Source organism: Astyanax mexicanus, chromosome 13, assembly GCF_023375975.1.
Source record: "Astyanax mexicanus isolate ESR-SI-001 chromosome 13, AstMex3_surface, whole genome shotgun sequence".
Classification (NCBI taxonomy): domain Eukaryota; kingdom Metazoa; phylum Chordata; class Actinopteri; order Characiformes; family Acestrorhamphidae; genus Astyanax; species Astyanax mexicanus.
The window spans coordinates 20729302-20754107 of record NC_064420.1 but is presented as its reverse complement, the minus strand read 5'-3'; the positions used below and the strand labels follow the sequence as shown (position 1 = coordinate 20754107).

At 36.6% G+C, this 24806-nt stretch overlaps 3 protein-coding genes across 5 annotated transcripts in view; all 3 read right to left on the bottom strand.

The window, feature by feature from the left end:
* LOC103029841 (cytochrome P450 2B4) overlaps positions 1–11622 on the bottom strand; it is a 281849-nt gene extending 270227 nt beyond the window's left edge. The window contains exon 1 of the mRNA XM_049462746.1: positions 11544–11622. The gene's annotated coding sequence lies outside the window, so the exon portion shown is untranslated. The remainder of the gene's footprint in view (positions 1–11543) is intronic.
* Positions 1–24806, bottom strand: part of LOC103031531 (cytochrome P450 2B4) — a 31836-nt gene that overhangs the window by 1354 nt on the left and 5676 nt on the right. Inside the window, exons 1-9 of one of the 2 annotated variants that reach the window (XM_007233102.4) lie at positions 11544–11627; positions 8408–8653; positions 3030–3189; positions 2773–2925; positions 2524–2684; positions 1190–1363; positions 581–722; positions 270–457; positions 33–174 (exon numbers count right to left, since the gene is read on the bottom strand). In XM_007233102.4, the coding sequence (XP_007233164.3) occupies positions 33–174; positions 270–457; positions 581–722; positions 1190–1363; positions 2524–2684; positions 2773–2925; positions 3030–3189; positions 8408–8602 (1315 nt within the window). In that variant the 5' untranslated portion in view covers positions 8603–8653; positions 11544–11627. Of the gene's footprint in view, positions 1–32; positions 175–269; positions 458–580; positions 723–1189; positions 1364–2523; positions 2685–2772; positions 2926–3029; positions 3190–8407; positions 8654–11543; positions 11628–24806 lie in introns of those variants that run through there. The other variant, XM_049462751.1, reaches the window with a different exon arrangement.
* Positions 18876–23499, bottom strand: LOC103031006 (cytochrome P450 2J2). Of its 2 annotated transcripts, none has more exons than XM_007233100.4 (9): positions 23284–23499; positions 21553–21712; positions 21305–21457; positions 21046–21206; positions 20708–20881; positions 20333–20474; positions 20023–20210; positions 19774–19915; positions 18876–19675 (listed from the first exon to the last, which is right to left on the bottom strand). In XM_007233100.4, exons 1-9 carry the CDS (start codon positions 23476–23478, stop codon positions 19485–19487), a joined length of 1506 nt encoding a protein of 501 aa, XP_007233162.2. In that variant the 5' UTR covers positions 23479–23499; the 3' UTR covers positions 18876–19484. The 2 variants fall into 2 exon arrangements, with proteins under 2 accessions (XP_007233162.2, XP_007233163.2); XM_007233101.4 differs by having other exon boundaries at positions 23262–23351.

Genomic DNA, 24806 nt, shown 5'->3' with positions numbered 1-24806 from the left:
GACACTCTGATATTCACTGGCAGCAGACTTACCCAGAGAAAAGGGCAGGAAGGAGTCATTTTTGCAGAACTGTCCTTTCTCATCTAGAAAGTTCTCTGGGTTGAATGTATCTGGGTACTTCCAGTGGTCTTTGTCAGTTAGGATGGCTGTTAGGTTGGACATGATATTTGTTCCCTGCAATGAGAACAATCAGTGGACACGCACTTAGAAAGAAAGGTTTTACAATAAAAAGAAAAAAACAGAAAGATCTGGTAGGTTTCAGTGGTTACCGCTGGTATATGGTATCCTCTCAGCTTGGTTGGTTGTGTGGTCTGATGCACCACGCCGAGAGGAACGATGTTAGCATAGCGCTGGATCTCATGAACAGTGGCATGAGTATAAGGGAGCTGTGCACGATCATCCATGGAGGGAAAACGGTCGAAACCCAACACTCGAACTATCTCCTCATGACAGCGCTCTGAGATGCGGTCAACAAGGCACAAAGCAAACCATAAGAGAAGGTTATTGTAAGGCATTTTGTTCCTTACATCAATCTTGAGAAGACAAGAGACAATGGGTTACTTTTGAACTGTAGCAGTACCTTGCACATCAGGGTGGTCCATCATGTAAATGAGGCCCCATCTAAGAGTGTTTGCAGTAGTTTCTGTTCCAGCGATGAACAGGTCAGTGGTCGACCTCAACATGTTTTCCTCATGGAACGTGGAATCTTCATTTGATTCTTGCTGCTCAAAACAAGGAAAAATAAATTCTGTAACATAGAAGCTTTAAGAAATGTGAAGTTACACTACATGGTTTTTGGAGCAGTCAGAGCATATCAAATATGTTTGCTTTTGGGTGTGTGTAATCCAGTACTGTATAATGGTCCGTTTGAACCGGATGCGTCAATAGCCAATGAACATTGGAGCAGAAAAATTAACTTGGAATGTAGACTTCTTGACCAACTTGCAGTGTTCACTGTTCATGCCCAAATGTGTTCAAATGACTTCTTATTGGGCCTTTTCGGATTTTATTTTCATGTTTCACGCTAAAAGATGCAGCAGAGGGGTTAAATTGGGCTACAAAAATAAAAGACTACAAAGCTAGAGAACTACAGAGGACCTGAAAGTTGTTCTTGCAGTGAGGCTCCTTCACCTGATGCCTGTTGTCAATTCATGGTTTCCAATTAGGTGCCTTCTCCTGCTTCTCTTACCTTATTCATCTCTACCAGGTAGGCATCAATGAAGTCCCGGAGGTTCTCTGGGTCCAAAGATTTCCTGTGCTTCTCCACCTCTTCAGACATGAACTTTCTTAAAGATTGTAGATTGTGCCAGATCTTCTGGTGTGGCCCAGGGAAGTATTTAATAATGGGAACCAAGTTAAAGATCTGCAAGGGGAAACATTTTTAATGTAGTTGGATTGCAGTGAAATGTTTTAGTATTCTGTATACTGAAGTCCACCATTCACACATTAGAAGCCAAAGTTATACAGTGGTGTGAAAATGTTTGCGGACCCCTGACAATTTACATGTTTTTTTTCTTTATACATCATTGGTTGTTCAGATTAGCAATTTCAGTTAAATATATCATATAGCAGACGAACACAGTGATATTTGAGAAGTAAAATGGAGTCTATAGAATTTACAGAAAGTGTGCAATAATTCTTTAAACTAAATTTGGGCACCCCAACAGAAAAAATATATCAATATTTGGTAGATTCTCCTTTTGCAGAAATAACAGCCTCTGAACACTTCCTATAGCTTCCAATAAGAGTCTGGCTTCTGGTAGAAGGTAGTTTGGATCATTCTTCTTTATAAAACATCTCCAGTTCAGTCAGGAATGATGGTTTCTGAGCAAGTGTTTGTCTTGGAATGCTGTGTTCTTTTTCCAGCATGCATACCACCCTCCAAATAACTCAATTTTACTTTCATCAGTTCACAGCACCTTATCCCAAAATAAGGCTGGCTTGTCCAAATGTACTTTAACTTTAGCATACCTCAAGTGACTCTGTTTGTGGCGTGTGCTCAGAAAAGGCTTCTTCTACATTACTCTCTCATACAGCCTCTCCTTGTGCAAAGTGCGCTGAAATGATTGATGCACATTGACACCATCTGCAGCAAGATGATGATGTAGGTATATGGAGCATTTCCTCACTATGTTCCTTACAGTGGAAACTGATAGCGAAAATCTCTGAGACAGCTTTTTATATCCTTCCTCTAAACCATGATGTTGAATATCATTATTGCACCCTTTTTGTAAATCCTATAAACTTCTTTTCACTACTCAAATATCTCTTTGTTTGTCTGCTTATACGATATATTTAACTGAAATTGCTGATCCCAACCAACAGTGAAATATAAAGGAAAATCATGAGAATTATCAGGGGTGCCCAAACTTTTTCATACCACCGTATTTACTCTGTTAGTTAGATATTTCAAGTGATTAAGTTTAGGTTTCATTGCATGTGTAAAGGTTTCAAGTTTAGGAAAAGTCTGACTTCCAAAGTTTATTGTGAAATTCAATGATAACATAGCATGCTGGTTATTACCTGTGCCACTGGTGATCCTGAAAACCGAATGTTCTCATTTATAATTTCCAGAAGTTTAGCAAATCGCCTGTCATCATACTCAAAGCGGTCTCCAAAGACGATGGAGCAGATGATGTTGGACACCGAGTTCATGATGGGGTGGATGGGGTAAAAAGCCTTCCCTTCAAAACAAAGGACAAAAGAAGATGAGAAAATGAGACCAGAATATCCTGCAGCATCTTTGTTGCAACCAAAGTTATACTCATCTACCTTCTTGTTTCAGCATCTCCTTGATGAGGAAATGAGCCTCCTCAGCCACACGCTCCTCAACACTTTTCTTCCCCAGTCCAAAATCACGCAGCGTGTGCAGAGCAAACCGGCGCTGCTGTCTCCAAGAATTACCGTAAGTGGCCATAACAATACCTGAGAGACAGAAAGAGAGATTTAAATGAAATGAGTAAAAAATTGTAAAAGGAGATTGTCTACAGGAAGTACTACTAGAAGTTAAGAATTGTACTCATACTCACCATACCCTTTGTTTACCCAACGTACTAAAGGCAGGCTTGGCCTTCCAGAAAATATTGTCCCATTCTGAACAAAAGCTTCCTTTGCAACCTGCATGGTGTTCAGGATGATCGTTGGCTTCCTTCCCAGGTACAGGGAGCTTATCTCACCATATTTCGGCATCTGTTGGGGTGCAAGATGTTTACAAAGTTTACTGTACCTACTGCTTTGGGATAATTAAGTACATGTGCCTGATTCATTTATAGATAGTTTACAGGCCAACATCAATATAACAAGTAGCATAGTTAACAACATAGTTTGGCATTCTTGTTATTTTTCTTATTTTTGTCTAAATTATTCTGAGGTATCCAGACGTCCCAAGTCTCCCAGAAGTTGCGGGAGTCTACAGCATATCAATAATGGCTCTCTGATGCCTGATGCAAGTCAGATAAACTCTCCCAGAATCTAAAACGAGTGGCCCAAGAGTTAACACAAACGTGCACGCAGACGACACAGACTTTCCCCCCCAATCACGTGTGGGAAAGGGAGGGAGATGGAGAGAAAGGCGCTGCCCTTGTGTGCAGGGCTGGACTGGGACAAAAAATCGGCCCTGACTTACTTTTTAAGTTAACTGATCATTTATCAGTTTTAAAACCTGTTATTTCACTTGTTTTAGTGCTTTTTAAAATATGTTGAACCACAGCATAGAGGCTACAAAACTCAAACTATGCAGCCTTTCAACACACCTTTAACCTAAATATATAAAATGCTATGATGAACTTTACTAACGCTACTACCTGCTTACGTGCTACACATTCCTGCTCAGTCTGTCCCTCGGTTTCTCTGTCACAAGCCTGCTCTCACGGTCTGCTGCTGTCTTTACCTATGGACGATGCAGAGGCTACAGCAGCGAACATGTCTGTGATTTTTACACATTTTATAACATCTACAGTGATTTTCTTCGCGTGTAAATTCTCTGCACAACCCTTTTCCGCTTCTGTTTCTCCATACTGCTTCTCCTTTAACATACGCGCTCAACACTGAACGTACCACGCAGAGAAAGGGGTGGGGCCGCTTTCATCCTATATCCTGATTGGTTCAGTCCACTGTCTAAATTATAGATTGACCAATGGGCCGCCCCCTCTAAATTGTGGGCCAGTCTCTTAGAAAAATAAAAGAAAGAAAAAAGTATCCAACAGAATCGGCCCCTGAGGACTGGTGGCCCACCGGGCAAATGCCCAGTACGCCAGATTCAGTCCAGCCCTGATTGTGTGCATATTCATAAAGTGCTTGCAAAACAGAGAGGGTTCTGATTGGCATGTTCTCTGTTGTCTGTGTCAGCCAAACAGTTTTTAGTGTGGACAGGCAGTGTTAGTTTTCCCCTTCTGGATAGGATTAGTTCAGTAAATAAGAAAAGGAGCATTATCACTCCATTAAAACTCATTTCACCTCAGCCTACTCTAAAGTATATCCATGTCTGATAAAAGTCTTGCCCGCTGTACAGTTTGTAATAGTGATTTTAGCATTGCCCATTGGGGGGGACTAAATGATTGCAAAAGGCATGCAGACTGCAAAATCTGGAAATCTTCACACAACAGATGAAGAGCAATTGGCAGAGGATACGACAACAATGTAAATGTGTGGCTTACATGTCTAGTTTACTATGTATAAGATAAGCCTATGTGTGGTACATGTATTCCTGTGAAGTTGAGAAGCACTGCTCTTGATCAACCACATTTTTATCAAATGTCAATTTTTGCAAAATTTTTTTTTGCTCATTGTCCACCCTGATGCGCAGCTTGTCATGACAAGATGCATGCATAACAGAAAAAAAAGTGAAAATAAAATCTGGAAATTAATGGAAATAATTACCTGTACAAACAACTACCTTACACTACCAGCTGAGCAGTCAGTTGTTGATTTTGAACAATTCAGTGCTTTAAAGGGCAACTAAACCCCCGCATTTTGTTTGACTTCACCTGCAGCTGAAATGTAAAAAACTAAAAAAAATAAATTTAGAAGAGTAGTTTGGAAGGGGCACTGGGTGATGTATGGGTTTAGGAGCGTGGCAAGAGGAAGAGCTGATTTGGCTGAGAAGCAGCAGCAGTGTGCCTCTGACAGCGGTGAGGAGATGTTGGCAGATGGCTGGATGTCACCAGGGCCAGTATTATTGATTGATTGATTTGCATATTGTGAGTGTCCGCGTACCAAAGTGCACAGAAACATTATCCTCGCCTACAGTACAGTTAAACCTGTGAGGACACTGCAGAGGCAGAAATAATAGCAATAAACTCAATGAATCAAACACTTCTGAGATTTCTATAAAGCTGAGGCACACAGTCACCGGTGGCAACCAGTTGCTTTTTTGGCGGACTCTGACAACAAGCTGCTTGGAAAAAAAAAAAAAACGAAGAATGGGTGCTCATCTTAGCCCAACCACGCACTGCATGACAAACAGCTCAGATCTTAACCCAAAGAAGCCTAACCACCACAGAAGATTTTAAACATAAATGAGAGATTTTCAACCAACTACTAACAGTGTTAGGGTGATGCAGTACAGTAAACTGAAAACTCTGACTTTACTATAAGCAAGTAATGTTGAATATTAAATCATTACAGTTCAATATTTTGTAAACACATTACAGTGATACAGCTTAATAAAAATAACATTACCTGCATTACTTGTATTTATTATATTTATTAAACTAATATATATTATAATTTTATTCTACATTCTTTTAAAAAAGGCATAAGTAGGCCTCTGCATATTTTATGCATTCACTAACCCTTTTTTATTTCTTTATTTAATTTATTTTTCATATTGTAGTTTAGGGCGGCACGGTGGCGCAGTGGGTAGCACTTCCGCCTCACAGCAAGACGGCCTGGGTTTGATTCCCGGCTGGGGCAACCCGGGTCTTTCTGTGTGGAGTTTGCACGTTCTCCCCGTGTCTGCGTGGGTTTCCTCCGGGTGCTCCGGTTACCTCCCACAGTCCAAAGACGGCACGTTCAGGCTAATTGGAACTTGATTGAAATTGCCCCTAGGTGTGAGTGTGTGAATGAATGTGTCTGTTTGTCTGTCTATGTCTGTCTGCCCTGCGATAGATTGGCGGCCTGTCCAGGGTGTATCCTGCCTTCCGCCCGATGCCTGCTGGGATAGGCTCCAGCCCCCCCCGCCTCACCCCCCCCCCCCCCCTCCGCAACCCTCCATGGATAAAGCGGTTGACAATGACAATGATGATATTGTAGTTTAACATTAAACTTAAAAACTGGTATCCATATTGGTTGCTATATTGTTTCTTAGTGGTTGCTAAAGTGTTGCCAGGTCATTGCTAAGGTGTTGCTATGATGTCAAGGGTGGTTGCTAATGTGTTGCTATTGTATTCATGTTGGTTGCTATGTTGTTTCTAGGTGGTTGCTAAGGTGTTGCTAGGTGGTTCTATGGTTTGATAGGTGGTTGCTAAGGTGTTGCTATGGTGTCTCTGCTGTTTGCCAAAGGTTTCTAGGTAGTTGCTAAGGTGTTGCTAAGGTATCTATGGTGGCTGCTTTGCTGTTTCTACTAGTTGGTTGCTAGAGTGTTGCTAGGTGGTTGCTATGGTGTCCAAGGTGGTTGCTAATGCATGGCTATTTTATTCATTTTGGTTGCTATGTTGTTTTAAAGTGGTTGCTAAGATGTTGTTTGGTGGTTTCTAAGGTATTGATAGGTTTTTGCTAAGGTGTTGTTATGGTGTCTCTGCTGTTTGCAATGGTGTTGCCAAATGAATGCTAGGTGGGTGCTAAGATGATGCTGTGGTATCCGTATTCTTTGCTATGTTGTTTCTAAGTGGTTGCTGAGGTGTTGCTAGGTGGTTGCTAATGTGTTGCTATTGTATTTGTGTTGGTTTGCTAAGGTGTTGCTGTGGTATCTATGGCAGTTGCTATGCTCTAAGTGGTTGCTAAGGTGTTGCTAGGTGGCTGCTCAGGTGTTGTTATGGTGTCTAAGGTGGTTGCTAAGGTTGCTAAAGTGTTGCTATGGTGTCTCTGCTGTTAGATACATTGTTGCCAAACGGATGCTAGGTGGTTGCTAAGATGATGCTGTGGTATCCATGTTGGTTGCTATGTTGTTTCTAAGTGGTTACTGAGGTACTGATAGGTGGTTGCTAAGGTGTTGCTATGGTATATGTGGCTGTTGTTGCTATGTTGTTTTTAAGCGGTGCATGTAGGTCAAAGTCAGTGAGCTTACCAAACTTAATTTTGTGTCAAATCAATAAAACGACAAGGTGATCAAATTCATGCACTTACTGAAATTCCTAATCTGAACAACTAATGATTTATAAAGATCATCGTAGAAATCATTAAAATTATCAGGGGTGCCCAAACTTTTTCATACCACTGTATCTGGGACTCATCACAGAATGTTAAGTTAAACGTTTAAAGTAAAGTAATGAGGAATTAAATGACATTTTCCAGGATTTAATGAGTAAATAAATTCCATTACAATTTAATTCAAGTAATGAGCAATCAGTAATGGACTACTTTTTAAGTGACATCCCCAACACTACCCCTACTAACTTATTAAAATTCTTATTTTGATTGAGATTAAAAATCCAGCAAAAATGCTCTTTAAGCATTTTTGACATAGTTATAGATTATTTGTGACTAATTGATAATGAAAACAAAGTTAATAAAAAAATAAGGTAAGAATAGCCAATTATATTCCTTAGATAGTCCTTTAAACATTGTTACAGAGCACCATTTAATTACACACCAGTGATTCAACACTCAGAACTTAAAAATAAGAGACTGCACAAATACTACCTTAAGAATAACTTTTAATTTAAAATAAAAAATCTTAAGCCTGCCGCTTTAACTGATGTTGAAAACACCACACATAAAGACATTTTTCCCAATTTTTTGAGTTTTGAATTTCTTGTGAACTGATTGAAAACAGAAACAGATTACAACAGCAGATGACTGCAAAATTGACATTTCTAGCTTTATGCAAAAAAAAGCACATGATTTAAACCAGAAGAGCTATAGGTAAATGCATACTGATCACTAACAAAAACACTAAATAGGATATTTTTCAATATCCTGTTTGAAGTTGACCCTAGTTAACCCTGTATATTCATCTCAGCTTCCACTGGTTGACATGCTTTCAGTCATGCGGTCAAAGTCATGTTTCCCACCAGAGAATCGGTGACCTCTTAAGCATTTTTGACATAGTTATAGATTATTTGTGACTAATTGATAATGAAAACAAAGTTAATAAAAAAATAAGGTAAGAATAGCCAATTATATTCCTTAGATAGTCCTTTAAACATTATTACAGAGCACCATTTAATTACACACCAGTGATTCAACACTCAGAACTTAAAAATAAGAGACTGCAAAAATACTACCTTAAGAAAAACAGGATACTGACCGATCTAATGAAGCCCATTTTATCCTTTATGAACTGAGGCATGTTTCCCACGAATAGCAGGGGTTTGGGTCCAGGAGGACTTCGACTCCTTGAAGAATTCAACCTCAAGATCTCCAGCAGAACCAGAGAGACCAGACCACCCACCAGGGCCAAGCCCACAGACGTCCAGTCCAGATATCTCAGTACAGACTCCATTCTGAGAGAAGTGCTGAACACTACAGCTCCTCAAAGCTTTATACTGTAGATCTAGTTGAAGAGAGGAGGGAGAGATGTTTATGACAGTCATTCCAAATGTGTTAAAAGTTACCTGTTATGCAGGTCAAGGACCCTGCTGTATAGAAAGGCACGTAATGTTCAGGAACTCTATGGACAGTTGTTATGCAACATAGTGAACTCACGGTACACTGAAACTGACAACCGTGAAAAATCTTCCCATGAATCTTAATAATAAAATGTGTTTTTATTTGTGTAGAATCTTAACTTTCTGTACATAATGTGAAAAAGCCTCTTCCTTAATAAAATGTACTTCCATACAATATTGACCCACCTGGAAGTCTGGTTTTATTTGTATTTCATTTCACATTATTTTTCTTGAAAGCTCTTTTAATAAAAAATAAGGCACTCAGGAAATTTGCATACATAAACCTGCTTCCCCTGCTGCCCTTAAAATGCCTTCATAAGCTACTGGTAGGGAAACCTTTCTCCCTACTGCTCCTCTCCTTCCCCAGACAAAGATAGAGGAATTGAGGGGAGGAGAAGAGCAGGAGGAATGGAGAGAAAGAGCAGTAGTAATTAGGGCGAAGGAACAACTGATCCCATTCCCAGATCCCAGATGATTTGTTGACTATTGATGAAGCGAGCCAATCACAACATTTACTTTCAGCACACACATAATACTGCTCCGCCTATCATAGTCTAAATAGTCCTCGAATGGTAAGCAATCTAAAAAATACAAACATTTCTAAAATGCGATTTGACAAAAAGATATATAGATTTATAGTTCAGCTCTGGAAAAAAATAAGAGACCACTTCATTTTCTGATACAGTTTCTCTGATTTAACTATTTATAGGTATATGTTTGAGTAAAATGAACATTGTTGTTTTATTCTATAAACTACAGCCAATATTTCTCCCAAATTTCAAATTAAATATTTTCATTTAGAGCATTTATTTGCAGAAAATGAGAAATGGCTGAAGAAAAGAAGAAAACAAGTTTATATTCCTAAAGTTTTAAGAGTTAAGAAATCAATATTTGGTGGAATAACCCTGGTTTTTAATCACAGTTTTCATGGTGCAAAAATGAAAGCAGCTTGGTTTGATGGATCATCCTCTTGATTATATTCCAGAGGTTTTAAATTTGGTAGAATCAAAGAAACTCATAATTTTTAAGTGGTCTCTTATTTTTTTCCAGAGCTGTATATGTTATTCTATTTTATTTATCTCTTTATTTATCTGCTCATTATAAGCAGTGCTATACAGTCCATTACAAAAATATTGAAACAGAGAGGCCAATACCTTTCTTTCTTCTATAAACTGAAAACATCTGGGTTTGAAATTAAAAGATTAATATTAGACAAAAGATCATCATGACCTATAGACACCCTGTTTTAAAAAAAATGAATAAATGTGGCTTTGCAGGAATGGTAGCAGAATCGCATGGATGCAAGTTATTATAACATTCTGCCCTCTACCCACTTAGGAACACTATACCTTTTAATTTAAAAGAAAAAATCTTAAGCCTGCCGCTTTAACTGATGTTGAAAACACCACACATAAAGACATTTTTCCCAATTTTTTGAGTTTTGAATTTCTTGTGAACTGATTGAAAACAGAAACAGATTACAACAGCAGATGACTGCAAAATTGACATTTCTAGCTTTATGCAAAAAAAATCACGATTTAAACCAGAAGAGCTATAGGTAAATGAATACTGATCACTAACACTATTTTTCAATATCCTGTTTGAAGTTGACCCTAGTTAACCCTGTATATTCATCAATCCACTGGTTGACATGCTTTCAGTCATGCGGTCAAAGTCATGTTTCCCACCAGAGAATCGGTGACCCCTTCACACTACAGAATACTGAGTGATAAACATTAAACATGTTTCACATATATGATTCACAATCGTGGCAGCCGCAACTGCTCTGGAAAAAAAGTCAGAGGTCTAAAGATTGAATCATTGACTCCACACACACTACAGGATAATCTGGAAAGATAGTCAATTATGATCACAGTTCACAGTTATCAGGAGGAACAAACAGTCTCTCTGCAGTGTGAGCCAGGCATTATCAGCCAATCAAATCTCATCTGTATCCAGGCTAGAGGCACAGGGTACATAAGCTTCCTTGGACAGTTTCTTACAATAAATGTTTTCTTTTCCCCCAAAATTGTAATCACTTATATACAGTATATCATTACAGTCGCACAAACATTCCATTTAAAACCAACAACAACTTCTTGGCACATTTTTTTTACTTTTTCAATGAATGTCCATTTTTGGCAAATAAAACTTTATTTTTTTCAAGCGAGTGAAGTTTTGCGTAAGTTTTCTCCATATTCATTAAATCTGACACTACTGCCTTTGATTAGGAAATTAATCAGGATGTCAAAGTGATTCATTATGATGCCATTTCTGATTAATGCCTATAAAATAGATAAATAGTTAAACCATATGTAGACTCTTACAAAGGAACATAGGTGTTTGTTTGAGTTAAATTGAACATTGTTGTTTTATTCTATAAACTATGGACAACATTCCTCCTAAATTCTATTCATTTGCAGAAAATGAGAAATGGCTGAAATAAAAAAAAGATGCAAAGCTTTCAGACCTTAAAGAATGGAAAGAAAACAAGTTCATGTTCTCCTCCACCAGTCTTACACACTGCTTTTGGATAATTTTATGACACTCCTGGTGCACAAATTCAAGCAGTACGGCTTAGTTTGATTGCTTGTGATCGTCCACCTTCCTCTTGATTGCATTTCCAGGGGTTTTCCAGAGGTTTTCAATTTGGTAAAATCAAAGAAACTTTTTTCCAGAGCTGTATATTCCATCAATTGTAAAACATGCTCAACATAAAAAACACATTTCATAAATTTTGTAACTTGGATCAAAATACTGTAACATGTTACTAACCTGCAGTCGTGCTTTTTCAAGGCTCTAGGTTAACTAGTTCGGAAAGTGGCTGTCCATGGGCTCACCAACAAGAAACAAGAGTCTGAAAAAGAAAGATTATTTACTAATAATCTCTCCAAAATCAGCCAGTCAGCCAATGCTTGCTTTTAAAAATCAAAAGAAAGAAAAGTATGAATTAGGTTTCTTTAAAATATCAACCCTTTCACCAGTTAAAGTACAAACACATGGAGCATAACTATGTTTAGGACAGCCTTAATATAAGGCTGTTAACCCTTGTGAAAAGAAAGCATTAAAAGTATGTTTGAATTAGGTAAAGAATACTAAAAGTGTATTTTCAATTTAATATACTTTTTATAAATACACATTAAATATACTTTTTCTGTATTTCCATTCAAATTGTTCTAAGCAATATGCTTAAAGTAAACGTTGTGTTAATAAAAAATATATATAGTGCCATTAAATACTGCTTAAATTGCACTTAAGTGTATTTTATTTCCAGTAGCATTAGGGTGTACTCAATATGTGCATCAATACGCAAAGAAGTACAGTATGCTTTAAGTATATTAAATAAGGTGTTTAAAAACACATTATTAAATCTACTTCGCAGAAGTTGTACAAAAAAGCACTCACGAGCACAATCTAATGCTTTTATGTTCTGTTTAAATATAGCTTAATTACAACTAAAATATATTTAAGTTGCCATTCGTTGTTCCAAAACAGTACATTTAGTATGTATTTAAGTATGTATTTTAACATTAAAATTTTAAGTTTTCATGTATACCCTTGTAAAAGAAACGTGCATTTAAGTATATTTTCTAAAGGTTTACATTGAAAAGTACATACTTTTAACATTAAAATTCATATGTACTTAAATACGTACTAAATGTATTATTTTGAAACAACGCATGCCAACTTAAGTATATTTCAATTGTAATTAAGCTATATTTAAATACAACATAAAAGTATTAGGGTGCTTTTGTCGTATATCTTCTTAGAACTTACGTAGATTTAAGTATGTGTTTTTAAACATTATTTTTAATACACTTGAAGTATAAATGTACTACTTTGCATATTGATGCACATATTGTGTACACCTTAATGATGCTGGAAAAAAAAACTTCACTAAAATGCAATTTAAGTACGTTTATTGTGTATTTTTATTGAGTATATTAAATAGAAAATGCCCTTCTAGTATCCTTTATCTAATTGAACATACTTTTAATGCTCTAAAGTTTACTTCCTTTCACAAGGGCATACTTACTTAATACACTTTTCTTTTACATGGAAAACCCTGACTAAAGAACTATTAAACTTTCCTAATTCAGTATAATTTGCTATGCTAGTCATCATACATGTATATCACATTCAGGAGCTCAAACTACCTTTAAATTAAACAAGAAACTAACCTTTCTGAGGTAAACCGCTGGATTATTCACGAAGCAAATTGTCTACGAAACGCAGTTGTCCTCGGTTCCTGGATGAGTTCAGTCTGCAGTTCTCCTGCAGAAACACCAGAAAGAGAAGACTGAGTACCAGGGCCGGGCTGACAGACCTGCAGTCTGCGCCTGTTGTAGGGGCGCTCAGGCAGCCTAAATAAAGTCCCGGCAGCCCTAAAAGAGAGAATAAAAATTGTTGGTTCGTTTTTAACCAAAGTTTTTGTCTAATAAGGATAGAAAAGTTTAACCCTTGCAAAGTAATATATATTAAACACTACATTTTACAAACGAAAATACAGTAGCCCCCTTTTCCCGCGCAAATGGTATGATCCACTCCTGCTGTGGTAGCAGCTCGCGCAGCGCCGCGCGCGCGCACACACATACACATGCACAATAAGACTGTACTGTGGTTTCAAGTTGCAATGTTTATTTGTCATTTGCAGAGCACGCGAGGACACACAGTGCCGGTGTTCTGTCGATTTTAGAAATCTTATCAAACTAAGCTTCCCTAGTGTATGGTATGGAAGCCCATTCCCGCCACCTAAAAAATAAAAATACTCCAGCAATTTTTTATTATTATTATTAAGTAAATTGCTATCTCAATATTTTGAGATACTAAGTCAATATTTTGAGATACTATCTCAATATTTTGAGATACTAAGTCAATATTTTGAGATACTAAGTCAATATTTTGAGATACTATCTCAATATTTTGAGATACTAAGTCAATATTTTGAGATACTAAGTCAATATTTTGAGATACTATCTCAATATTTTGAGATACTAAGTCAATATTTTGAGATACTAAGTCAATATTTTGAGATACCTTAAATGCTGGCTGAATATACATGCGGCCACCTGTAGATAATGACCTGGGAATTAGGCCAAAAGTGAGAGCAATAACGTTTTAATTCATATTTAATTTTATTTACATTATATTTCACTCAGAGTTAAACTCTGTCCCTCGCATTGTGTTCTCCCCTTTATTCAGAGCGTTTTCACAGCACTTTGCTTACATGCTGTTTTTTACTGTTAAAATGCGACATCTACAGGCGGCCGCATGAATGTTCAGCCAGCATTTAAGGTGGAACGGAAATCTGAATAAGACACTGGCGAATAAGAAGCTAACTTCAGCCTCGTCCAAGATCCGGAGGCTTATTTTGATATTGTGTGATTCCTCTAAAAGTTCCAATATTTCATGATTTGTGAATCCACGTCTGAAGTAGTCCTCAATCCATTTTGCATCTTTGTCTCACCTGCTTCTGTCTCTGTACAGCCTACTAGTATCTCAAAATATTGAGATAGTATCTCAAAATATTGACTTAGTATCTCAAAATATTGACTTAGTATCTCAAAATATTGAGATACTATCTCAAAATATTGAGATAGTATCTCAAAATATTGAGATAGTATCTCAAAATATTGAGATAGTATCTCAAAATATTGACTTAGTATCTCAAAATATTGACTTAGTATCTCAAAATATTGAGATACTATCTCAAAATATTGAGATAGTATCTCAAAATATTGACTTAGTATCTCAAAATATTGACTTAGTATCTCAAAATATTGACTTAGTATCTCAAAATATTGAGATAGTATCTCAAAATATTGACTTAGTATCTCAAAATATTGACTTAGTATCTCAAAATATTGAGATAGCAGTTTACTTAATAATAATAAAAAAACATTTTGCTGGATTATTTATTTTTTTTAGGTGGCGGGAATGGGCTTCCATACATACTAGTGTGTATTTAATGGTTAAATACAAAACATTAGAACATGCGCACAGTTGAAGTCTAGGTATGAGATTTGAATAGCCTAAATCGCTGCATCAGGATAAAGTTAAGGCAATATAGGTAGTTAGAAAAAGAATTAAAAATATATAATACAAATATAAATATATCTATTATGATTTGTTATTAAGCAATGGTCCAGATGGTACAATGAACCCAAGCAAAGAAATATCGGGAAAAACACATGAAAACAATGAGTTTTACACATGCGCTAAGTAGCACATATTAATGTGTAGCACAACTGGACAAAACAAGGTGTCAAAAAAGGTGGACACAGCTTTTCTCTTTTTCTTTATTCCTTTATTTAATTTAATTTGTTTTCTAAAATGCAGATTAATATTAAATACATAAAACAACTGAGGGACAGTAAACAAACAGTGTTTGGCCTCCACAAATGTATGAAATATGAGAAAATAACCTGTAGAAATTCTGTTGGCAAGAAAATATACAAAACATGCACGTAAAAATATATGCAATATAAAACTGGAAACAAAATGGGTTTAATAACATTTTAAATCATAGCAAAGACAATGAAATATTCATAATTTGTTAAATGTCTCATTTAATTGTTTTTTTTTTTTTTCATTATTTTAGAGGTGTTTTCGTGAAAAAGTGCTCCGGTGGGCGGGAAAAAAGACAAGATTTCCACTCTCACTCATGAATATTAATATTAATATTATATTTATATTAACGCCTCTGATTGGCTAACAGCACCGTGACGCTCCCTCCATGGCTCTGCAGTGAGCCATAGCAAGCCAATATGTGCGAGGCCGTGAATCCTCATTTGCTGGCTAACAGCTCCTTTTTCTGTCTTTTTCCTTTTATCTGCTAATGCAGGCAGTTGAGGGTGCAAAAGAGCAGTTTCACGTGCAGCATGCATATGCAAATCGGAGTGGCCTATTGTATTTCAAAAACAGCAAGTACTAATGCTTTCTAGCAAAAAGACATCGGTTATGTGTTTGTCTTCTTTTTCGTATTTGTTAGAAGGATGATTATTATAAAGCGTGATTATATTATTAAATAATCACAGCAGCGTTGCATAGAGTAATTTGTTAATAGCCTAGTTGTATGACTATTTGTCAGGCTTACATTATAAGCCTGAAAAGTGCAGGATAATATTAAAACTTTATTTATATTAGTTTTAAATTACATTTTGTGATAGGGTCGCGAAAAAAAAATTTGGTAAAAATTGACATTTTGATGCCATATTAAATCCTATTTCGATGGGTTTTTTTTCTTGTTTGTATCAAAAGCTGTGATTATTCATAGCTGGCAGTTCAAGTTTTATTTTTTTTTTTTAAAGAATTTTGAGGTTGAAAACAAATTTAAAACCTGACATTCCAAATAGAGCCCCACTAGAACAAAAAAATAAACAATCCCTTTTTAAACATGTTATTTATCAAATTTTGGTGAGATATTTTCATATATGACAAACAGTATGTTACAAAACATAACCCAAATTTAATCAAAATATTGCCATTCAACACATATTCACTCTTTCCCGGACATATACAAGCGAATGGTTTCAGTTCAGATATCCACCTGATTAAGTTAGTGTAGTCAAATGAATTTATTTCTAAGCATTTTTAAATACCATAAAAAGAGACGCGGCATATGATAAAGGAGTAGAATAGCAGCCTAATTCAATTACCCACATATAATGTCATGCAACATGCAAGTATTTATGGTCAGCGTTGTTTCCTCTTTTTAAACACTGTGTAAGCGAATAAACATGTAAATTCAAGGCACTGCCAACTGCGAAATAACTAACGCCTCTTTTTCAAACAAATGAGAAAATCCGTTTGCATTAGTTTAATTAATTATGTCCACCACAATGCAAGAGTCATTGATAAATATTTTGAGCATTTAAAAAATCAGTAAAAGAGACGTGTTATATTATACATTGCAGCCTAGCTTAATTTCGGACATACAGTGAGAAGTAAGCAATGTCTCTTCTTCAACAAGATGCACCTGCATTTCTTTTCTCTCGCAAATGAACAAAAAACCTAAATAATAAACTAATAAATAAACAGAACTAATTAGGGTTGAACTTGCCAATATTTCAATTATTTCTAGATAAAATGAAAAATGGCAGACCATAAACTGTTTTAGGAAGGCGGTGAATTAATAATTTTTGTTTTTTAAGGCGACTGTACTTTTTGTTAAACATGAATAAATCTTAGCTGTAAACAAAACAATAAAACATCTGTCATTTAGGTTCTAAAATATTGAAAACAATTTTATTTCCTTTAACACAATCAGCCATTAGGTTTTAAGCAAATGTTTGTGCTGGTCTGTAATATATACAATTAAGACTTAATTTTGAAGTATGTCTAAAGAATAGCACCTTTCTGTTTTGCAAGTAAACTCTTCATATATCCAATTATTTATAATATTTAATTAACATTCAAAGTCATTCTTGTGAATCCGGCAGCTTCAGATACAGCGCTGCAGTCATTTATGAGGCTGCAACAATTTTAACAAATGTGTGTTTTATTGGCCATTACATTGTACATCCATGTGAAACTATCTTATTTGTGCTTTGTCACAAATACACAGCAATGCGTTTTTCTCAATGTTGAAAAAAGGTGTGCATATTCCCAAGGACATCGTGGATTTTATCTCGTTAATGACAAGTACTGGCATATTCAAGTCATTCTTTATTCTGGGCTTGATGTCACGGACATTCGGTGTCTGTGCAGCCTAGGCACGCCCTGAATGTTTTTATGAAACTTATGAATATGAATCTCATTTTTAGTTCAAAGTCTTCAAGAATTATTTGTTATTTGTAAATGCACTGAAAACACGTGCAGAGACTGTCCGGTTATGAATAGTCAGTTTTGTGCAAATGTAAATATTTTAATCATATTTATTAAAATGATGCACCAACAAGATGAAGATGAGCTTGGATAGTATTAGTAGCACATTATTACAGAACAAAAGACAAAAAGAATAATTTATGTTTGGGTGTACAGCATTTTACTTGTTTTAAGCACCATGCGAACAAGTGCATCAGATGCTAAAAGCAGACGCGTAAAAGTGCACAAAACGCGTAAACGCACGGAAAGCATAAATGCAACAAATAAACAAAACAAAAAAAAAAATGACATAAAAGGCAGATCAGGCATTTGACAGATTTAAACTGTACTGTACAGTATCTGCCAGAAAAGATATAGAAATGTTTACAACAATTTACTTAAATATAGTTTGGAGAATCAAGATTTTTTTTTCTTATTTTGACAAGAACAGTGGGAGAAAAAGGAATTAATATATTTATTGACGCATATAAAGAGATTACCAACCGAGAACAAATTTCAATGATCTACTCATCTCTACAGCTGGAAAAGGCTCTGCATCTTTTTGTTAATTTGAACATTTCTCATATTCTGCAAATTATATTCCAGAGGTTTTCAATTTGGTAAAATCAAAGAAACTCATAATTTTTAAGTGATTTCTTATTTTTTCTAGAGCTGTTTTTATGTCAGCAACAATAAGTCAACATACTTCTCAGTAAAAAGTTTTATTCCATACTGTCACAGTTTGGATACACAAAATAAAGTCTGTACAGGAATTAGAAGAGCGATTTGAAGTCATATGTTTATGTCTGTACCGTACATATGTATTTATTTTTGCTTGCCTCTTAGAACTGTCCGCCTGATTCAAGGAAACAGTCCTGGGAACAAAAATCAGGCCAGTCAGTCCACAGTGAAACAAAATCCCTGTAGTACTCCTTGTTTGCCCCCTCCTTTGTAACCTTGTGAACACGCCTTGAAAGCGCCTTGCAGGTGATGCATTCTGATATGGGGTAAGGCACCCTGTATTCTTCACGGAATTCTTGAGCGAATTTTTCCAGTTGACAAAAATTAGAACATGGCAAAAATGGAAATTATTTATTTAAATATTATGATATAAGTTTTAATCATAAAAAATTACGTTGTTAAATACATCCATGGCCACATAGCATTGATCAGGTTTGAAGACTTAAGAACCTGTGTAGTGCAGAGTGCAGATTTGGATGTAACAATATAACTAGTTTATAAATTTTTATTGACTTTATTAAACGAATTAAATCTGTACAACATGAACTATATAGACAAAAATGTGTTGAACATTGAACAATTTATTGCATACCAACATCTGCTGCACAAAACATCGTAAAATAAACACCATGCCTTATGCCAAACGCCATCCTATAGGTAGGCTTAGTCTGTTTGAAGGTATGTCTTCCCCCTTGTGGAAAAAATAAGTAGTAGAGTCCTGGAATGACCTGATGGCTTGAAGGTTCTAAAATATTTAACAGGTTTTGTGTGACCTCTCCAAAACTCAGTTAGCAAAAATGTCTTGGCAAAAATGTGTATCATTAAGTCTGATTTACAGTTACAAAAATCACAATAAATGCTATCTTCAACCAAAAACATGAATTAAAGCAAGAATAAGAAACAATTATAATAATATTTTCAGCACTTGAAACTGAAATAAGGATTTCTTAAATAATCAGATTATTATCTATTTCAATAAAGGTCATGACAGGCAGTTTGAATCTCATTGCAAAATCTACAATTTTCACAAAAATTTAGACCAATTCAACAAGACAAACCTGGAGTAAACCAATGTGCTAATCAGATTTACCAGTAAAACCAAACCAAGTCCTCTAACCCATTAACACAACCTCCAGAGTTGATAATACCAAAGATTGAACATTGTCCAATTCAATGAGTGGCATCTCTGCTGCGGCAGATTGTATTGAAGGGTAAATTTGAGCGGACTGTGCCCACAATTCCATTCATGTTTGGGGGTGGAGCTCCTGGAGGCCATGAGAACTTGAGACGCTGGATCAGAGAGGTGAAGAAGATAAAAAGCTCTGTCCTCGCAAGAGTCTCACCCAGACAAACTCTCGGACCTGCAGAAGAACACAAACAAATGATCAAAACAGTAATACGAATAGTAATACGTTTAACTTGAAAGTAAGCCTCAGGTAGGAACTGGCAGCAGACATACCCAGAGAAAAGGGCAGGAAGGAGTCATTTTTGCAGAACTGTCCTTTCTCATCCAGAAAGTTCTCTGGGTTGAATGTATCTGGGTACTTCCAGTGGTCTTTATCAGTTAGGATGGCTGTTAGGTTGGACATGATATCTGTTCCCTGTCATAAGCATAAACAATGGAAGTAGACTTAAAAAATAAAAAATATTTCATGCATTTTTAACAAAAAAGCAAAAACAGAAAGATCTGGCAGGCTGTAGTGGTTACCTGTGGAATGTGGTATCCTCTCAGCGTTGTTGGTTGTGTAGTATGATGCATCACGCCGAGAGGAATAATGTTAGCATTACGCTGGATCTCATGGACAGTGGCGTGAGTGTAAGGGAGCTGTGCACGATCATCCATGGAGGGAAAGCGGTCGAAACCCAGCACTCGAACAATCTCCTCGTGACAACGCTCTAAGATAATGTCAAGCAGGCACATGAGAAACCATTAGAATAGTACATTTTGAAGCATTCTGTTGAAAAGACAAATGAACGAAGACACAAACCGATGTTAATTGGTAAAGAAGTAGAAGTACCTTGCACATCAGGGTGCTCCATCATGTAAATGAGGCCCCATCTAAGAGTGTTTGCAGTGGTCTCCGTCCCAGCAGAGAACAGGTCAGCGGTCGACTTAGCCATGTTTTCCTCATGAAATGTGGAATCTTCATTTGACTCTTGCTGCTCAAAATGAGAAAAGATTACATTCTGTAACATAATAGCTTTAAAAAGTCAAATCCAGCAGGGCCACAGAATGGGCCAGTTTATTGTATTCTTATTTCTCTGCTCTAAGAGTTCTGATTCATTATGAAACATGAGCTAGAAGAGTACAAAGGACCTGTAAAGTGTCCTACATTAAGGGTCCCATTGTCATTTAAGTGGTTGCCAGCCTATACTTCTCCTGCTTTTCCTACCTTGATCATCTCTACCAGGTAGGCGTCGATAAAGTCACGAAGGTTTTCTGGGTCCAGAGTTTTCCTGTGCTCCTCTGCCACTCCAAGAATGAACTCTCTTAAGGAGTTTAGATTTTTCCAGACCTTCTGGTGTGGCCCTGGGAGGTGTTCAACAAAAGGAATCACAAGGTAGGTCTGCAGGAAAAAAGAAAATGTACATGAGATGTTAAAGGATACCCTAAATAAGTTGTAGTTAACATACTTCAGTTGCTATTTTTTTTTAGAAGTGACAAAGTCATTTGCCTATCACAGAATTTTACTTTGAAACTTGGGTGGTAACATGAAATGCTCGTTATTACCTGTGATATAAATGATCCAGTAAATCGAACATTCTCATTTAGAATTTCCAGTAGCTTAGCAAATTGCTTGTCATCATACTCAAAGCGGTCTCCAAAGACGATAGAGCAGATGATGTTGGATACTGCGTTCATTATGGGGTGGATGGGGTAAAAAGCCTTCCCTTCAAGACAAATGACAATGACAAGAAGAGAAGATGAGAACAGAATATCTTGCAGCATCTTTGTTGGTGAATGCAACTATATATGTAGATACATCTACCTTCTTGTTTGAGCATCTCCTTGATGAGGTAACGTGCCTCTTCGGCCACACGCTCCTCCACAGTTTTCTTCCCCAGTCCAAAATCACGCAGCGTGTGCAGAGCAAACCGGCGCTGCTGTTTCCAAGAATTACCATAAGGGGCCATTATGATACCTGAGAGGGGCCAAGAGAGACGAAAATAAAAAAATGAACATTGGTAGTAGGAGGCTGTTTATAGGAAGGACTTCAAGAAGTTGCACCATACTTACCACATCCTTGGGTGAACTTGCGTATTAAACGATTGTCTGGTCTCGAAGAAAACACTGTCCCATTCTGGACAAAAGCTTCCTTCGCAATCTGCACGGTATTCAGCACAATCGTTGGCTTCTTTCCCAGGTACATAGAACACATCTCCCCATATTTGGGCATCTGTATGGGTGCAAGATGTTTAGTGTTCCTACAACTGTGGCATGGATAAGTACTGTATATGTGCCTATTGCAACTGTTTCCATATTTAAAGCTTAGCAGCAAAACCCCTGATCCATTTTCCTGATCTAGTAGTCAGTTTTTGACTTCAACTAAAGCCATTACAGATATTAAACCAGCCCTCATACAGTTGCAAGAAAAAGTATGTGAACCCTTTGGGTTCTTTGGATTTATGCATAAATTGCTTATTAAATGTGTTCTGATCCTCATGTAAATAATTCAATGTTTGCACAGTTTTTATTAAACACAACATGTTAACATTCACAGTGAGGGTGGAAAAATGTGGACCTTTGGATTTAATAACTGGTTGACCCTGGTTGGCAGATCAGACCTGCACAATGTCAGGAGGAATTTTGGACCATTCCTCTTCACAAAACTGTTTCAGTTCAGCAATATTCTTGCAATATCTGGTGTGAATCACTCTCCTGAGGTCATGCCACAGCATCTCAGTTGGGCTGAGGTCTTCTGTTGAAGCTGTTCGGTTGTTGATTTACTTCTGTGTTTAAGGTCGTTATCCTGTTGCATCATCCATCATCTGTTGAGCTTCAGTTGGAGGACACATGGTCTTAATTTTTCCTGCAAAATGTCGGTAATGTTGGTAAACTTGGGAATTCATTTTTCCGTTGATGACGGCAATCCATCCAGGCCTTGAGGGAATAAAGCAGCAGCAAACCATGATTGCACTCCACCATATTTTGAGGATTTATCGATCGTGCTTTGCCTTTTTTCTCCACACACTAGCATTCTCGGATTCTTCCTCACCTCATTGATCATTCTGCCACTGCTGTCAACAATTCTTGAACGTAGGTCTTCTGAGAGCTCTTTTGTGCGAGACATGATTTACATCAAATGCTCCACAGAACAGCAAAAGTCATTAGCCTAGGGGTTTACATACTTTTATCACCTCACTGTGAATCTTAAAATGTTGTGTTCAATATAACCATGCAAACATATATTATTTGTGTGGTATTAGTTTAAGCAGACTGTGTTTGTCTATTGTTGTGACTTAGATGAAGATCAGAACACATTTACTGACCGATTTTCGCAGAAATCTAATAAATACCATAGGGTTCACATACTTTTTCCTGCAACTGTATGTGCCTGTTGCTTAGCAGCAACTCTTAATCCTTCAGCTGAGCAATTAATTGTAGTCTGTCCACAAGTCAGTGATTTTCTAGTAATCAGTTCAGTTTATTACAGCTGTAATAAAGTTTTTGACTTTAACTAAGGCTATTACAGCTATCAACCAGCCCTCAAAGACTTCGACTGAGCTGAGCTTCGTATGTGTTTTTTTTTTTTAAGATTGATAAATTACAAATGATTTGTGCCTGACTGAAACTTCTAGGTAAGATATAATAGTTTGACAGATAGAGCTTACCAAGAGCACTGACGACCAACATTGAATTATGAACCAAAGATTCAAGATTTAGAGTTTAAAAATGAGAGTTATCAGTGAGAGCATATTTATGAATCTAGACTGGACAAATATTACCTTAAAAAATGAATAAACTGACCATTTTAATAAAGGCCATTCGATCCTTCATAATTTGAGGCAAGTTCCCCACAAAGAGCATTGGTTTTGGTCCAGGAGGACTTCGGCTCCTGGAAGAGTTCAACCTGAAGGTCTCCAGCAGAACCAGTGAGAGCAGACCACCCAGCAGGGCCAAGCCCACAGACGTCCAGTCCAGATATCTCAGTACAGACTCCATTCTGAGAGAAGTGCAAGACACAACACGCAACAAAGTTTTATACTGTAGATCTAGTGGGAGGGGTGGAGGGAGAGAGTTTCATGATCGTCATTTAAAATGTGATGCAGGTCAAAGACCTTTCAGTATTGAAAGGCAGTGCACTCAAAGTTCAGTAACACCGCCAACATTCAGCTGTTGCAACATATAAACTGAAAAATAAGAAGTGAATACAGGGTTTTGGAACTAGTTTTAATGTGTGTTGAACCATAATATAGGTATGGTTCTTTTCCCACGTAGGGATTGAGCTTAATTATAGGCTATATTTTTCTTTCAGTAGAAAATCTCCATTCAAAATGCTTAGTCCCTTTCTGCAAAACTGTCCAATAATGTGTAGAGCTTTTCCTTAATTAAATGCATTTTTGTAAAATATTGCTTTGCCTGAAACCCTTCTTTTTTGTGTGTATATTATTTTGTATTATCTTTAGGGATGCACCAAAATTACATTTTTTGGCTGAAACTTTTTTTGCAGGTTTTCAAAGTTTTTCTTCAGTGAATAAATTCATTTGTTTTAACACAAATACACTTTCTTTTACTTTTCATTTGCTGCCTTCAAATCATCCTCAAAAAATCAAAAATAGTGTTGTTGGTCAGGTGGAAATGGACACCATTAGGAAAATCCTCTTGTTTATACTTTTGGTCTATTATTATAAAAAACAGGAGGTTTATTAGGTGAGTGATGTTTTTATTCCACTAGAACTGTGAATTATACTAGACTTTTACATTTTAAACCTTTTCTGTTTGTTTTGTTTTAAATCTGTACAGCTTTAAACTATTGCTTATAAGATCAAAGTTTTACCGTTTACTGTAAGAGCAGGATCCATTGAGGTTGCCATGACCTCTTGTTACTGATACGCCCACACCTGCGAAACTCGGGGCTTATCTAAAAGTCTGAGTTTCTCCACTGGTAAATACGAGTTTCTGGTGGCATTCATGTGCTCTCATTTCGTCAATATGATATTTCTGACACAACAAGGCAGCAATAGATAATGCAATCATAAAACCACAGGTAAAATATTTATTGATCATTTTACATTTATCATATTCTAACAGACACACAACCAACAATAAAGCACAATAAATTGACGTTAGCAGTATTATATTATTATTCCAGTCATAAATCTCAGCAGTGCTCCTTAAGCCACATGTGAGTGAAATTGATACAGAGAAATAGAGCTAGCCTTTTGGTAAACAAACAAATGCTAAGGTTAAGTAACCTCGGCCAAAGTTACCTTCTTAGCTTGTACCTTGTACAGCTCTTTTCTTTCAGCTGGAAAACAGCCAGTTTGTTG